At 41.9% G+C, this 18,199-nt stretch overlaps 1 protein-coding gene across 1 annotated transcript in view; it reads right to left on the bottom strand.

Moving 5' to 3' along the window:
- The window catches only part of STARD9 (StAR related lipid transfer domain containing 9), a 165,620-nt gene that overhangs the window by 42,400 nt on the left and 105,021 nt on the right, over window positions 1-18,199 (bottom strand). The window contains 1 exon segment of the mRNA XM_015420039.1: window positions 17,807-17,916. Coding sequence (XP_015275525.1) covers window positions 17,807-17,916 — 110 coding nt within the window.

Raw genomic sequence — 18,199 nt, 5'->3', positions numbered from 1 at the left:
GACTGAGAGTTCCCAAGTAGCCCTCAAAAACTCAAAGAGTTATACTGAAGAAGATAAAAGAGACTTTGCACACTTTGAGAAGATAACAGATTATTACTAAAATTGGACTCACTAACTCCTAAATTCATTGTTTTAAACAAAAAGCTATGTGTTTTATAACTGAGTACTAACCGTTTAAGACCTTCCTTTCTTGGGTTTTTAGTTATAGTGTGGGTTTTTCATTTACTGTCCTGTATCCCGGGGGTTTGTTATTTTTTTTCCCTTTTCCCCCCTTTTCTTATCTTTTATAGTTATTTAGGTGTAACAATAAATAAATAAAGTTACCTACAAAAAAAAAAAAGAGAGCAGGTCTTCAATCATCTGCTGATCCAGCACTCCAAAATCAACTATATTAAAAACCAAGGAAAGATTTAATAAGACCAATAGGTTACAATTTCTTTTAACAATGAGCAAATACAGAGAATCATTTGGCAAGTGGTAATTTTCCATGGCATATATATAACTGTTCAGTAAATTAGTCATCAGCATTGTCATGCTAGTTGGTAAGCAGAACTTTTCCTGATTCCCTAGATTTCCGCTAAGATGCAGACGCATGATAAGGTTTTCCACATTACATGTGGGACAATACAGATGACCACTATCAAGTTAGTAAATTACCACTTCCTAAATGGCCTTGCCTAGGGACATACAATCCCAAAGCTATACTAAGAGCAAACCCAGACTAAAATGGAACAAAGCATCCTGGTATGCCAGCACCTACAGACCGGTCACCCATTTAAGAAGAGAGACGAGAAGAGATTGGATTTATACCCCATCCTTCACTACCCAAAGGAGTCTCAGAGCGGCTTACAATCCCTTTTCCCTTCCCCTCCCCACAACAGACACCCTGTGAGGTAGGTGAGGCTGAGAGAGCTCTTTCGAGGACTGCTCATGAGAGAACAACTCTGAGAGAACTTGTAACTGACCCAAAGTCACAGCAGCAGCTGCATGTGAAGGAGTGGGAATCAAACCTGGTTCTCCCAAATTAAAGTCCATGCTCCTAACCACTACACCAAACTGAGTCTCCACCTTAACCACCTTATCCTGAAAAGGAAAACTACAAGTTTGTTAAAATTTGACAAAACAAAGATTTACAACTCACTGTTAGGGAGGATCCTATTTATTTTGCCCTTTTCATGAACACTTCTAAATCCAATGAAGTAATTTGCTAAAACATTTATTTTCTAGCTCTGGAAACAGTAACATTTTTCTTCTGGCATTCTGCAAACTGTGCAAAACTGAATGATTCAGGAGGGCATTTTTACACATGTAATGGGTCTGTACTGAAACAAAACAGTTCAGAAAGATACTTTGGTAAAGGGATAGAGACTGTACCCTGTACTCCTGTTTATAGTATACACTGGCTGTTGCTATATGTATGATCCAACTATGTAATTTCTGCATCATTTAATGTGTCATGTTAATGCATATGCATCATTTCAACTCTGTTTCAGAATTCTGCAATCCAAATCTTACTGCATTTGGAATTAAGTGTCCTGTCCTGTAGATTGTATTGATGTACACTGTGTAATCTGAGTCTCAGTGAAAAAGGTGGACTATAAATAATATAGTCTGAAGCTGAACCCGGCGAAGACGGAGGTCCTGTGCCTGGGTTGGAGCGGTATGGGACTGGGGCTCCCGCTCCCGGCCTTCGATGGGGCGCCTTTGGTGCCAGCTTCGGAGATTAGGAGTTTGGGAGTGCTCCTGGACCCCACCTTAACGATGGAGGCCCAGGTGGCAGCCACTGCTAAAGCAGCCTTCTACCATCTACGGCTGGTGCGGCAGTTTGTCCCCTTCCTTAGCCGCGAAGACCTGGCCACAGTGATCCATGCGACGGTTACCTCGAGGCTAGACTACTGCAACGCTCTCTACATGGGGCTACCTTTGTCGCAAATTTGGAAGGTGCAGCTGGTGCAGAATGTGGCGGCCAGGTTGGTTCCGGGTGCCTCTAGATGGGACCACATCCAGCCTGTGCTGAAAGCGCTGCACTGGCTGCTTATAGCATTCCGGATTCGCTTCAAAGTGCTGGTGCTTACCTTTAAAGCCCTACATGGCCAGGGTCCGGCATACCTGAGGTACCGCCTTTCCCCATACAGACCCCAAAGAGCACTTCGGTCGGGGTCACAACACCGTCTAGTGACCCCGGGCCCAAAAGAGGCCAGGCTTGCTGCCACAAGGGCCAGGTCCTTTTCGGTGGCGGCTCCTATCTGGTGGAATGAGCTCCCAGAGGAAATCAGGGCCCTGCGGGACTTGTTACAGTTCCGCAGGGCCTGTAAGACGGAGCTCTTCCGCCAGGCTTTCGAATAGAAGCCATCACCGCCACCACCACCACCAACAGGTGACTGCAAAGCAGTACTGCTGGGTTAGGCTGACTGGCCACTTGAACATCGGGGCCATAGCGCCCCTCTCTCTGACTCAATGTGATGTGCAATAGGGAGCGAGTATGTTAGTCGCGATGGATCCTTGGGAGTTGCCCACTGTGTTTAAATTGTTTTAACTGTATTTTAGCGCACTGTGTGCCTTAATTGTTTTAACTGTGGTGTTCTATTACACCTGTGTTTTGTAAGCTGCCCTGAGCCCGCACGCGGGGAGGGCGGGCTATAAATGCAATTAAATAAATAAATAAATGTAAATAAATAAAAGTAAAACTTTTCCCCCAATAGCAGTGAAATAGTTATATTAAGCAACACATTTGTCTGCATATTAACCTTTCCTTTTTACTAAATGAAAAATGCATTTCCATACAACAGACAATGCTTTTCCAAGTTGGTTTCACAATGTCTTGTAGTCCAGACAGTATTACTGGTTATACGTTTACAAACTTTACAGCTCTATCTTTTCCAAACACATTCATGCCATTTAGAAGTTCTAACCAAAGAGAACATGTTTTACATACATTTTAGACTACATTACACCTTTATGATGCTACTAGCAGTAAAGCTCGTTGTGAAAGCAATACAACGAGCTCTAGAAAGATGTGATGTGTAACAAATGCATAGGCTGGAAGCAGGCTAAGTACATATTAAGAGTATGTAATAGAAAGGCACAAATGTGGAAGTAAAGTCTCACATACTTTATGTTACACAATACCCGGTGTCCAAGGTCACACAATGTGGGCCAGAAAATGCAGCACAAAGGTCTCCGTGGAGTCTGTGGAGTAATTTCTACAATTGGGCACTCTCAATTGCTCCCTCTAAGCTGTGGAGTCTTGTGAGCAAAAATTCTGCTTCTCAGCTAACCATCAACATACCGTTATCTGCCCCTCTGACTGCAGCTGACTTCTGCCCTCCCTCCCTCCTGAAGATCAGTTGTAATTCTGAGTAATCTCCACCCCTCCCCTGGGGATTGGCAACCCTATCTCCTTCCCAGCCAAGCATCAACTTGCCATTATCTGCCCCTCTGATTTCAGCTTTCCACTTCCTCCCCCCTCCCTCCTGGAGATCAGTTGTAATTCAGAGATATCCAGCCCTCACCTGGAGACTGGCAACAGTGGTTCCCCAGGAGGGAATGGCTGGTTGGGAGGGTGGAGTCTATAGCATTGTACCTGTCTAAGGTCTACCCCTCCTCAAACCTCACCCTCTCCAGGCTCCATCCCTCAAATATCCAGGAATTTCCCACCTGGAGTTGGCAACCCTATCTCCTTTCCAGCCAATCATCAACCTACCTTTATTTCCCCCTCACTCTTCAGCTTTTCATCTACCCCCCCACACCTGCAGACTCCACTGTGCTCTGAAGCCCTGACTGCCACATCACATTGGCTGTCATGGGGGGGGGCATCTCAGCAGTGTAAAAGGAGTTCACCATTTTCTCCAGGGGAACTGATCTCTGCCATCTGGAGAGCAGTTGTAATTCTGAGAGATCTCCAGCTCTCAACTGGAGATTGGCAACAATGGTTTCCCAGGAGGAAAATTAGTCTTTCTGAAATTTTCTACCTTTCCTTTCCTGTTGCAGACAGTGTCCATGAATTACTGCCTCCAGGAGACACAATGTTGGAATCTGCAGCAGAAGGAGGAAATTAGTGAAAATCACGCTCCCCCAAACACACATATACACTTTGCTGCTGGAATATTCTTCAGATCCATCCCAAGTTCTTGATTTCTCCTCTCAACAGTATATCAGACTTCACTTGTAGATTTTCCGGGCTGTATACAGCCCAGAAAATCTACAACAACTAATGAACTCTGGCTGTGAATGCCTTCGACAACATATCAGACTCTTATCTGTTCTCCAAATTTTTGCCTCCTGTATCCAGTAGCTTCAAAGCTAATTCAGTCAGTAGCTTGCAGTACTTTTCCTGTCCACTAGATTACTAAAAGCCTAGCAACCACCACATTAACAAAAGGGTTACATCATCATCCACTAGTTGGCTCTCCACAGATTAAATGAAAAGTGACCTTTAGGCATGACAGTATGGAGCGTGTTGCTTCTACGAGAACCCATGTAGCTGCATTCATCTATGCATTTTTCTTGACACTGTCGACTTAAACTTTTACCACAGCCCATTGCAAAGGTTTAGAGTGGTAAACATTTTTAAATGCATAAAATAATCTTATAGAATCAACTTTGAATTTAATTCTTTTTGTCCTCATTTTTTTATTTTTTCATCATAAACAGACAAACAAAAGGAAAAGGGGAAAAAAATGGATCATTACAGCTTTAAGACCTTCTTGTCTCTAATTCCTTACAGAGATTTCAAAACTAGTCTATTCCAGTATTCGTGTCAATCCAGTTATATAATTTCACCCAAGTATTTTGAGAGGCGCCATCTTCTCTATCATGAAGCTTTTGAGTTAAACTGTCCAGTTTGGCCACTTCCAGAACTTTTGTTATAAAGTCCCATTTATGTGGAAGTTCTGCTTTCTTCCATTGTTTAGCCATCGTCATCCTTGCCGTAGTTACCAGATGTAGAAGAAGATATTTATCACTTTTCTTTAAATTGTCCGGTAATACATTTAACAGACTAGTAACAAATTGTGACCTTCAAGACTAAGAATTCTGGTATAGAATAGGTATAGAATAGATTACCTACAAGGTTGAAAATTAAGAAAAAGGTAGCAAAAGAAAATGTGAACTTTTAAGTATGGTTAAAGAGAAGGGGAAAGAATAATAGAACAAGACATGGTGGGGGTGGGAGCGCTGCGGGAAGCCTGAAGCAGGGGAGGGAGGGTGATTTGGATAAGGGATGTATTTAAAAAGGTGATATAGCGTAATATTGGACATGGTGTTATATCCTGATAATAAAAATTGTGTTTTAAAAAAAAGACTAAGAATTCTGGGGTTGTCTAAACATATCCAATCTCGAATCCACATCAACGAAGCCGCCTGATAATAGAGTTGCCATTCTGGAATGGCTAAACCACCGTTAATAGTTTTATCCTGTAACAGTTTACGTTTTATCCTAGGTTTTTTCTTTTGCCAAATGAAATCGCGTACTAGCTTATCTAACTTCTTGATAAAAGCAAAATTTCTAAATACAGGAATGTTTTGAAATAAAAAAAGCACTTTAGGTAAGATGTTCATCTTAACAACTGCGGCTTTACCCACGAACGACAGTTGTAAACTCCCCCATTTCTCTAAGTTCTTTCTAATATTAGCTAATAGTATATCATAATTGTCTGGTATAAGTGAGCTCAGCCTATTTGTGAAATTAATACCTAGATATTTAATTTTTTTTTAACTTCAAACCCTGAGATTTTGTAGATCCTGAATCTGTTTATCATTACAGTTTTTGGTCAATAACTTTGTTTTGGTAGCGTTAACCTTAAAGCCCGCCAATTGACCAAACTGATCGAGAATCTTTAGAAGCCTAATTATCGATCTGTATGGGTCTTGTAGAATAACCACCAGGTCATCCGCGTATGCTTGGATTTTGTATTCCTGTCCTCTGGTTTTAACTCCAACAATTTGACTATCATTCCTTATAGCTTCACACAGCCCTTCAATATTCATAAATGACATATACTAGGCCTAGTACAACTAAGAAGTTCTTCTAAAAAGATACTACTGACAAAACCAAAATGCCAAAAGAAGTCTGGCCTCTTGCATATCTTCTCAACTTCTCTGAATTGGCAAGAAAGTTATTTTTAGCCTTTTCCAAAACACCAGCACTAACCATTTAAGCTAAATATCCCATTTAAACAGGGAGCACAGTCTGGTTCAGAAAATAATTAGACCAACTCAAGGAGAACAGTATGACGGACCCCTGCTTCTTCTTCTCTGTGAGGCAGATTTTCCTGCCAAAACACTGTTTTCCAATTTGACTGAGCAGCTTCTTAGTAGCACATGCGAATCATAGAAGTATAACTTTCTACATGTCCCACCTTGTGACAGAAAAGTTATTTGGCTTTTGCCCAGGCCAGAGATTTTTTGTAACTCAGCAGGAGTTGATTTTATTGAACAGGCACAGTTGAGTTAGGAATAGGGCAGGGGACGAGAAGTTGAGGTAAATTTGGTTGCTTATACAAATTATAATATTTTGAACTGGCAACAGAGTATATTTGAAGCATATATTCTTAGAGACTCAGTTCTTATCTGTGAGAGGTTTGTTTACCTTGAAGATTTCTTTCAGCAACAATGTGTCTTAATAAAGTTTCATAAAACTATTTTAGTCTCCCGGAAGTTAGTACTTTCTTCCTGTATTTAAATACCTCCCTTGTGGGATTATAATTTTCTCTTTTATACTCTTGAGGAGTCTAAGACTGTTTCCCTTTTCACACAAACCAGGGGTTCCTTCTGAGTTGAATCCTCTGAATAATTGGGTAAGAAATATCCTCCTCTTTCTAGGAGCAATAATCCTTTCCTGTTTGGCTAGACTGGCAGTTTTCAACCTCCTTTCCAATCTCTTCTGTCAAACCTAAACTCCATTTCTGAAGACTGAACGGAATTCAGCTATGTCTGACACTTATAGACTTTTAATTCTATTTTCTGAACTTTCCCTCAAATGTGTTGGTACACAGTAAGGGCAAGGAGCTGTGTCCCTTCACATCTCAAGTGACTTGTCTGTTTCCCTCAGACCAACACACACACTCCTCCTAATTGGCTATTGCCAAGCCAAAGTCCAAAAAACAACTATTTTCCTCAGCACTCAGCTGCTCTTAAAGTACTCCTCAGTTGGTGATAACCAATCAGAGAGAGAAAAGGAAGCCCACAGGCAACAGCCTGTCAATTAAACATGCCTTACAGTGAGGCATTAACCCCTAATCTCCCAGTTCTCTGCTCTTGATGCACTAAACATTCTGGTTTTGGAAGTCAGTTCGTCACAAACAGGTCTTCTAATAGCTGCTTAAATGAGAGCTTACTACTCTTCAAATAGATGCCAATCCTTTACATACAGAAGCTGTATCTCAACAAATAGCAGCCAAAGTGCTGCATGACAGCAACATTTATGATCTAGCATTTTATAATGGTTTCTACTAGTGATAGGATGCTTACCCCATGGACCGTTCACTGTTCAGGCCTTGAAAATAATGCTTAGATAATGTAATATGGCAGACCAGCTATTGAGAGCTCAGTAATTAAGGCAACAAGAAAAGCTTAAATGCCATAAGTTGTTTCAATGCTTTCTACCTGTTCTACTTAATAACAGATGTATAACATAAATATAAGAGAGACTAGGGTACTCATGCTAGGAACAAACAAAACATTTCTTGAGAACTGCAATAAGCAGACAGTAATAAAAATTAATCCAGACCGACATTTATGTTACGTAAATCAGACAGAATGCATTAAGTTCCTCTACTGCTAATAAGAAACATGAAAATGACAGGACTGGGGTTCAAATCAATTCAATTTGCACTGAGTGCTCAAATTAAGAAAATGTGAATGTCAGTGTTTACCAGGCTCAACTGTATTAAGGGCATTCTTGCTGGTTTTGTAGCTAATCACTGATAGAATAACTTGAAATTGCTATTGGACCAAAACCAGCTGAAATCAGAGGTTCTATTATATACACATTTGACAGGTCTGATTTCCAAATATGTATACAAACATCAAATTCAAAATTAATGTAATTAAAAAATATTTCAGATCATAAAATCAGGCTCCACAAACCAAAATTCACACAGGTGGCTCTTTTATTGGTACACAGAAAGATCTGAATCCAGATACTGGTACAACTTCAGCGTTCGTCAGGCATTCTTGAATGTCTGTATTTCAAGCATGAAGAAATCTTCAACTGCTCCAGTTCCCAATATTTAAAATTCATAAGCAGTTCAAACTATCTGGATGGCAAATGAAATTACTCTAGCATAGTCAGAGAACAATTATTTCTATTTGTGCAGAATGAAACAGGCAAGACCTGCATTTAAATGGAGGAATAAAGACAGAAGAGCCTTTGTGGAACACAACATACGTTTCTTACATGCATTTCAAGATTTAGCAAACATTAATAGCATTATCAGAACATTAAAACATGTTAAGAAACAATAAACAGTAAGGTATATTAAAATATCACTGACCTTAAGCTAATTGTAATAACAAAATATTGAGAATATCTCCGGGATTATAAAAACCACTGGTTTATTTTTCATCTTCTTTTTCTATATGTGAGGGTTGCTGTAAGCATATAAAATCAACCTTTGGTGGAATCACATTTTCTCTAGGCTGTTTTGTCATAAAATGGCTGGGATCCTATTGTGTAACTCTCTCCCCTGCTCCCAAAGCACCTCTCAGGCTGATGCAGAATCTGGCAGCTTCTACAGCATAATGCAGTTTCCAGTAGCTATGGCAGCACTAGCCTGTAAATGAATCTCAGTGCTTTGCAGCAACCATATATTCAGACTCAGATTTTAAAAAAAACAAAAAACCACCTCAGGCAAAAGGAAAAATACAGTCCCTTTTCTTAATTTGAAAAAGCAGACTTCAGCCAAATCAGAAAATGCTTTCTTTCTTGCAGACTCTCTAAATATGAAGTACACTTTATTAATGTAGTTATTAAATTTAAGCAATAGAATACACAGAGAAAGAAGATTTTACAAAGCCGTAAGATTCCTGCAAATCATGAAAGACTGGCCCTCAAAGCACTTACAGCAAGCTGATGCACTGATTTGCATTTTTCTCCAATACATCCTGTCCCTGGCACGTCTATCCAATAGGGAGGCTGTTTTTCCCCAATACCATCTCACAACACCATCATAACATACAGCAGCAGAGGAACAAGGCAGCTGCGCAGAACCAGACATGAAATTTAACTCATTAGCTTCACTACTTACAATACAACATTGGCTTGAAATTGTTCTCTTAATGCTCGTCTTTCTAACTCTTCTGAGATACTGCAGTGGGATGCAGACTCAGAATTTGCAAAAAGAAACAAAGACCTCTTGCATGAACTTCAGAAAATCAGCCATATTTAAAAATTCAGCCACATAAATAGATCCATGATGGTTTGTGACTTTTCACAAATGATACAAAAAGCCTGCTTTCCACTGACATATACACTCCAAACTGTTACTGTAAATTCCACACATCTCAAATCACAGTTTACTGGAAGGTCCAGGATTATCCCTGAATACATTTTTTTTTGCCAAACAGCAGCAGGACGAGAAGCATGTATGGCAACAGGGACACAGGGATCCCTCCAATGGCACTGAGACACCACATGCCCAGGCTGCAGCATCTGGGGGGTCGGGTAGTTAAGTGCAGGATAGTGCCTAGGACACTGGTACCATGATGCTCCCCCATGTGGCATGTCCCCTTCCATATAATGCCTCCCACCTTCCACGGCAGCGATGGATCGAGCAGGGTACCATCCACATTAAGGGGTATGTGTCATGGGGCCTGGTTTCCACCCAGGAGGACCCCTTCACTGACAGCAAGGAGGGAGCCAAGGCTCCTACAGACTCTGAGGGATCTATGAGAAACTACAGCTCACAGGACTCGGGGGGACCCCAGTGGGCTGCCACCAGGGATGAGAGTCATCTTCACCATAAGCTCATGCTCAGCTGGGACCAGCAGTGGGTCTGACGTGTTCATGGATGGTGCCACAGCTCAGACATGATGCCCCCTCAGCCCTCTCCAGTCTGTCCTGCCAAGGGTGAGTGGGCCCCCTACCTGTTATGTGGGTCGGAGCTGACAGCCAGATGGGCAGCTGCTTCCTGCAGCTCAGCCAGGGTGTAGGGGCCGTGGCCAATGGTCCATCAACATACACACCTTTTGCCCCACAGGCACTTCACTCATGGATCCCCTAGTAGTCCTGCACCAAGTGGAGGACTGGCTGGACCAAGTGGTGACAATCTAACAGGAGACAGAAGTAGCAAGGATCTAGGTACTCCTACAGGACATGATGCATTATATGCAGCCTCCTGGCTGCTGTCAAAGCCCTGCTGGTGGCCCATGTATGTCTGAAATACACCAGCATAGCAGCTGGTCAACTACTTGGGTGCTTTCACACACCCATACCCAGATTTAGGCATGATGATGACAGATTACTGAAGAAGCCAATGTAACTATCAAGTTTAACTCAATATCCAGATTTACCAAGAGTCAATATGTAGGGTATTCTTGGAAAAAATATAGTTAAGCAGAGATAAAAATCAGCACAGCAAAGATTGAGAGACTAAGTCCATGTGTATGTTTGTAAAATATAAAAATTTACCAGAAAACGAACATGGGGAAAAGGTAAATGGGATGCAAAATGACAAAGGACTAGATCCTTACATCCTTACTGATAATAAGATGTTACAGGAACAGGAAGAGAAACAGGAATGGCGTCTCCTTCTTCTCCAAGACAAAGGCAGGAAAAAGGGACCTCAATATGCTAAACAGCCAATACATTCATTTCCAATCACAGGGCTAAAGTTCAGGTCATTATAATAAGACCTCCTACAAAACTCCCAGGCTTTTCTACTTAGTAAACAGATTGGGTACAATAAACATGTGACTTCCTGTTGACTAACACAAAGTTAACTCTATAATTGCTAAAGTGTTTTAACTTGCTAAACCCAACACAATACTACAAGCAGACTCATTCTTCTCCAGAGAGATGGGAAGCTATTCATTTATGGAAATTTCAGTCTGCTTTTCTCCACTTAACACAGAATCAAAGTGGATTAGATAGAAAACAAAACACTACATTCCACAAACATTATTGAAACCACAATGGGGACCTTCCTGACAGACTCAGGAAGACTGTTCACAGGACAGGAGCAACAAATGAAAATCTGAAAACGGCTTGTAGTTGTTTGAATCAGTCTACAAGGAGGATTGATCAACAAATTCTTACCAAAAGTGTGTAAATGCCACATGGGAATATAATACGGGAAAGGCAATTCTGCTAGGAAGCAATCAATAGGCTGTGAAGAACTTTAAAGGTTAATACCAGCACTTTGAATTGAACCTGGAAATAAGTAGACAGTCAACAGAGAGATCTTAAAATAGATAAAATATGTGAGTAATGATGAACTCCCAACAACAAGTGGCCACTGCATTTTTGCTAGCTTCCAATGTGTCTTCAAGGGTACGGAGCATGTTGCAATTATTTAGGTATAGATTAGTGTAACCAAATACTCAAGATGAGGAGAGGCGCAGAAAGCTTGCCCACTCCAGAACCGCTGATTTCGGGAGGGGTGTTGAAAGACCTGAGTCAGATTGAGGTGATGAGAGAGGAGGTCCTAAAACTGATAAACTACTTAAAAACTGATAAATCACCAGATCCAGATGGCATACATCCGAGAGTTCTGAAAGAACTCAAATGTGAACTTGTGGATCTCCTGACAAAAATATGTAATCTTTCCTTAAAATCTGCCTCCATTCCTGAGGACTGGAAGGTAGCTAATGTCACTCCCATCTTTAAAAAGGACATCTGGAAGTGCCCAAGGCTACGAGGCCAGCCTCCAAATATAGCCCGTCTGGAGACTTTGAACTGACGGGTTTCGGACAGGGGGAGCTGCATTTTGCTCTTGCCAGGGCCTTTCATTTAGACCTGTTTGAATACCCAGGAGCCATACCCAGCAATTGAGGAAGGTTAACCTCCGGCCAACACCGGTTGCATCAGGCAACGGCCTCTCTGAGAAGGGCCTGAGCAGCCTCTCACTTGGGCACAAGGGCGGCCGATGTCCTCGGGATTGGGGGAGACGAAGCGGCAGGGGGCCCTGGAGGAGGGAGGCCTTCTGCTGTGGGGCTGACCATGGCTCTGGTGGCCTCACGTGGCACGGAACGCTCCCTGGTTACTAAGGAAGGGTCAATTAGACAGTATCAGAGGAGGCTTGTTAGTTCAGGCCACTGGGAGGGCGTCGCCACAGCAATGGAGCCGCAGGTCCTCGGAGGCCGGCGACAGGAAGGCCGTGGCATCAGCCAGCCATCCACCAGGGTGTCCTGCTTGCGTCTGCTTCTCCCCTGGGTCTCCTCCTTCTGAGGCCAGGGCTCCAGCTGTGGTCAAGCTCTGAACTGGCAGAGACTGATCAAGAGAGAGATCTTGGAGTTGTAGTAGATAACTCACTGAAAACGTCGAGACAGTGTGTGACTGCAATAACAAAGGCCAATGTGATGCTGGGGATTATTAGGAACGGTATTGAAAACAGATCAGCCAATATAATAATGCCCCTATATATATCAATGGTGCGACCTCATTTGCAATATTGTGTGCAGTTCTGGTCACCACACCTTAAAAAGGATATTATAGCTTTGGGAAAAGTGCAGAAAAGGGCAACTCGAATGATAAAAGGGTTGGAACACTTTCCCTATGAGGAAAGGTTAAAGCGCTTAGGGCTCTTTAGCTTGGAGAAACGACGACTGAGGGGTGACATGATTGAGGTTTATAAGATTATGCATGGGATAGAGCAGGTAGAGAAAGAGGTACTTTTCTCCCTTTCTCACAATACAAGAACTCGTGGGCACTCAATGAAATTGCTGAGCGGTTGGGTTAGAACGGATAAAAGGAAGTACTTCTTCACCCAAAGAGTGATTAACACTTGGAATTCACTGCAACAGGAAGTGGTGGTGGCTACAAGCATGGATGGATTCAAAAGGGAATTAGATAAGCATATGGAGCAGAGGTCCATTCGTGGCTATTAGCTACAAGGTATAGAAGGGCAAGTGATGCTCTGTCTTCTTGGTTCTTGAGGGGGGGTCAACAGTGGGAGGGCTTCTAATGTCCTGGCCCCACTGGTGGACCTCCTGATGGCACCTGGTATTTCTGGCCACTGTGTGACACAGAGTATTGGACTGGATGGGCCTTTGGCCTGATCCAACATTGGCGTCTCTTATGTTCTTAAAGAATATACTGCTTACCACAGCATTCACTTGCTTTTCCAACAGGAGTAAAGAATCCAACAGAACCTTCAAACTCTCTGCCAATGCATCTAAAGACAAACTTACTTCACAAGAGTAGAGAGTAAACAGGGTTGCACTTACCTGTAACTTGTTCATGAACTGGTTACCTACGTAGTCACAGATGGCTACTGAGCACATGCACACCTGCTGCGGAGAGTGTTTCGAAGCTCAAACAGGCCTAATGGTGCTCCATCCCCCTCTCATGCTGTTTTCCCACCTTTCATAGCATGATATAGAGGGGCAGAGCTCCCTTCCCTCAGTTCCTCTCTGCTGCTGCCGGAGTGAGATAAGTAGTTGGATTTAAGTAAGAGCTTACAGTGGGGAAGGAAGGAGGGGATGTGTGACTGTACAGAGGAACCACTTGATGAACAGCAGTAAGGGCACCCTTGTTTTAATCATTGTGGTACCTGTGCAGTCCCCACATGGGAGAGCAATGAGCTGACTTATCAGTCTTAGGAAGGCGGGTGTGAGCTCTCAGTTAAACAAAGATTGCAGGACCGTTCTCCCTACTGCTGCATCCCTTGTGGCATTTATGTCCAATGAGTAATGTACTGTGATGGTGAAGGGTGAAGACCATGTCACAGCCTTGTAGATGACTTTGATGGGAAGACCACAGCAAAAAGCAGCTGAAATGCAATGAGCTTGAGTAGGCTGAGCATGCAGCTGTAGTGGACAGTTAACTTGCACCAATTTATAACACATTTTATGCAAGTTACTATCCATTTGGAAATGGAAAGCACAAGGAACAAGCTCCATTGAATAACTGGAAGGGGTGGACTGAGGGCAACTGAGAGCCAGTTTGGTGTAGTGGTTCAGTGCACAGACTCTAATCTGGGAGAACTGGGTTTGATTCCCCACTCCTTCACTTGCACCTGCTGGATGACCTTGGACAAGCCATAGTTCTGGCACAGCTGTTCTTGAAAAAGAGTGGTTTCTGTCAGAGCTCTCTCAGCCCCACCTACCTCACAGGGTGTCTGTTGTGGGGAGGGGAAGGGAAAGGAGTTTGTAAGCCGCTCTGAGATTCCTTTGGGTAGTGAAGGGCGGGGTATAAATCCAATCTCTTCTTCTCTTCTTCTTCTTCTTTTATTAGCCCCTTGAGGAATAATTTGGATTTTGTTGTCGAAGGCTTTCACGGCCGGAGTTCATTAGCTGCTGTAGATTTTCCGGGTTGTATGGCTGTGGTCTTGGCATTGTAGGACCTGGATGTTTTGCCAGTAGCTGCAGCTGGCATCCTCAGAGGTATAACACAGAAAGATGGAGTACTTTCTGTGTCAAGGTGAGAAGAAAAATGGTAGGCAGGTAATTTATATCTACTCAGGAAGGTGTGGTAGAGCTGAGTCATTATCTTGTAGGATGTGAACATGCTAATGGAGGAGCTTTCCTGAGGAGGTTCTTTTGTATATGGATGAAACTGGTGAAACGTCAGGTCGTACAATGCATATAGAAGGTTCCTGTCCACCTGACTTAGAATATGTTTTCCAGGGAACTCAGGTCTCATGTGCCGTGGGTACAAAAGAATTGGCATTTTTTGTTCAGATCAGTGGCAAATAAGTCTGTTAGTCTATTACTGGTGGAAGAAACATTAACAATTTGAGATATCCAGATGACATCACATTACTGGCAGAAAATAGTGAAGACTTGAAATGACTGCTTCCGAAGGTTAAAGCAGAAAGTGCCAAAGCACGATTACAGCTGAACATCAAGAAGACAAAAGTAGTGACTACCAGGGAATTATGCAACTTCAAGGCTGACAATGAAGAAATTGAAATTGTTCGAGATCTTCTATTCTTTTTTTTTAATTTTGACCTTTATCGGCATAAAAGATGCTGATAAATTACAATCAAGAATAAATACAAAGGAGATCTTCTATTCCTTGGTTCTATCATCAACCAAAAGGGAGACTGCAACAAAGACATCAAAAGGAGATTGAGACTGGGAAGGATAGCCATGAAGGAGCTAGAAAAGAGCCTTAAGTGCAGAGATATGTTGCTGGCAACCAAGATCAAGTCAATTTGTGCCACATTATTCCCTATTACTATGTATGGGTGTAAAAGCTGGACAATGAAGAAAGCTAACAGAAAGAAAAATGATTAATCTGAAATGTGGTGTTGGAGAGTTTTACAAATAATGTGGACTGCCAAAAAGACAAATAAGACAAATTCTAGATCAAATCAAGCCTGAACTCTCCCTTGAAGCTAAAATGACTAAACTGAGGCTATTGTACTTTGGACACATTCTGAGAAGACAAGAGTCAGTAGAAAAGACAACACTAGGAAAAGTTGACGGCTGCAGGAAAAGACCCAACATGAGATGGATTGACTCAATCAAGGAAGCCACGGCCCTCAGTTTGCAAGACCTGAGCAAGGCTGTTAATCACAGGACATTTTGGAGAGCAGTAATTCATAGGGTCGCCATAAGTCAGAAGCAACTTGATGCCACTTAACATAGACACAAGTCTATTAGTGGAACACCCCAACATTGCAAAATTGGGGATAGGAAGGTCCAGTTTAGCTGCCATTTGTGAGGGTGAGATGTGTTCGAGGAAGTCTGTTGGTTTGTTGTCAACCCCAGCTATGCATATAGCTTGAATCATGGCATTGTTGTCTTGACCCACTCCCATATCAGTGTTGCAAGAGGACAGAGTGTTAATGCGGATGTGTTTTATATAACAACATGGCTGTAAGACAGTCTGTAGCAACTGGATATTCTTGCTTGAAACGTGTGTATGAATGACCACTAGGCCACTGTATATGCTTTTGAGTTCCAACATGTTGATGCAATAAAGTGTTTCCTGGATTGACCATATCCATTGGCTCATATTTGGCCAATGTGGGTGATTCAGCCTAGCAAGGAGGCATCTGGGGTGACTGTGATATCTGTTAGTGGGAAATGAAAGTGGATCCCTGCTAAGAGGTTGGTGTTTAGGGTCCACGAATGAAGGGACCGCAACACTTGCCTTGGGATAATTTCTCTGACTGATGATAGAGAGAACGGAAAAACCTGATAAACCACAATTGCATGCAGTACCACTGACATGGTGGAGGCCATTAGCCTTAGCAGGAACTTATTTAGGCCTCCCTGGTTTAGTATGTACCTCACTGCCCCTGCCCTTTCTTTTTTGACCAGAAAGTATCTGGAGTACAACCCCAATTGTTGATCTTTCGCAGGCACTTCTACAATGCATGGACCTCTGCTAGGAGTTCATGGTCATCTGTGTGGGGAATTTTCAACCCACAGGACCTGCATTTTTTGAAGAGCGCATTTTGTACCATACTCTGGACACTTGGCTCTAAAGAAGCAGTAGGCTGAGGTAGGTAGCTGTTGGCAGTAACTGGCTGTTGAAATGGAGCTTTGATGAAGGAACCTCTCTCAGTGGTGGCAGAGAAGTGAGGGAAGGGCACTCTGTCCCCTCTCTCTATCACACGGTGAAAGGCAAGAAAACAGTGTTGGGGAGTGGGATGAAGCACTTTTGCATTTTTGAGCTTCAAAAAACTCTCTGTGGCAGGCCTGGGTGTGCAAAGTACCCATGTGGGACTATACAGATACCACAACAATAAATAGCATTATCCAAAGCATCTCTTCTTTCTTCTCTATACTGAACAGCTCTACAAACTATTCCAGATCCTGTCTGTGTGAAGATCCAGATCTCATAGATCCCAGAAGCTGCGCTGATTATTCTATTCCAATCTTTCCATTCAGCATTCAGTTCAACAATGGGTGGCAGAGAATCAGGGTGTTTATAACTAATTGCCACATTTTTAGCTTACATAATTAGTAAGTCCTTATTTCTGAACAATGTTATATATTAGTGTATAATTTCTGAACAAATCCAAGAATGGAACAAAAAACTAGGCCTAATACTGAGAAGAAAATTAATGACTACATTGTTCACAACTTAATTTCTTGAGATTTATGTGATTATGCATTTGAATTGATTTGTAAAAATTATTTTTGCAATCCAATGGCAGTTCTATATACCCAGTGTCAGTGGATTTCTAATTATAGACTATGGTATTTTCTTATCCATTTTCAGAAGAATGAATTTACTATGAAATGTAGGAAAATGACCTGTAAAGTAAACAATGTAATATACTTTAGTTGCATATTATCTTAATAATTTATTCCTTTACTACCCACTGATGTAGAAATGAAAAACACATTTCCTGGATGAAACACATGACCATACATCCTTATTAGTACTCCTTTATATGAAACAGAAGGAAATTCACAAAGTGTTTTCAACACTGAATCCAGTGCCAAGGAGTTCCTGTTTCCTACCAGTAAGAGGAGTGAGGCTTTAAAATAATGCAAGAAACCATTCAGTGTTACAGCATAAGAAAAAAAATTATTGTAAGAATAAAATGATCCACTTAAAAGACATGTTGCTAAATGATTAAAAATAAAGTACTAGAAATTAAAAATTCTGTGTCTGCAGGGTTTCTTTTAAAGTAAGAATCTGGTTAAGTGGCATTTATATTCTGTCAAATAGCATTAAACTTACCCTTCTTTTTCAGCTGGATACAAGTTATAGGAAAGCAGAGGTGCACATTTTCCATCCAGATTTAACCATTCAAGAGATCTACAGCTCACAGCAGACGAGGTCTCACTGATCTATGAAAAAGAAAAGGTGGGGGAGGGCTAAACTTCTGGTGATTGTGCTAGCATAAGAATAAAGTCCCCTGCTCTGTAGGCTTATATAGTTGAAATACATATTTAAATCTCACTTCCATGTAACCTTATGTCCATGTTTGCCATGAAACAAAGACTTCTGCACTAGTGACAGATTATATCCTCTTGCATTCGCAGTCACTACATTAGCACTGCATGTGCATTTGCAGGCAGGAAAGTCTTGTAGTGTTGTGTTCTCAAGATAAAGTATGTAATCTACTGAGAA

This window comes from Gekko japonicus, unplaced genomic scaffold (assembly GCF_001447785.1).
Source record: "Gekko japonicus isolate JY-2015 unplaced genomic scaffold, Gekko_japonicus_V1.1 scaffold27, whole genome shotgun sequence".
NCBI lineage: Eukaryota > Metazoa > Chordata > Lepidosauria > Squamata > Gekkonidae > Gekko > Gekko japonicus.
This window is presented reverse-complemented; position numbering and strand designations above follow the sequence as displayed.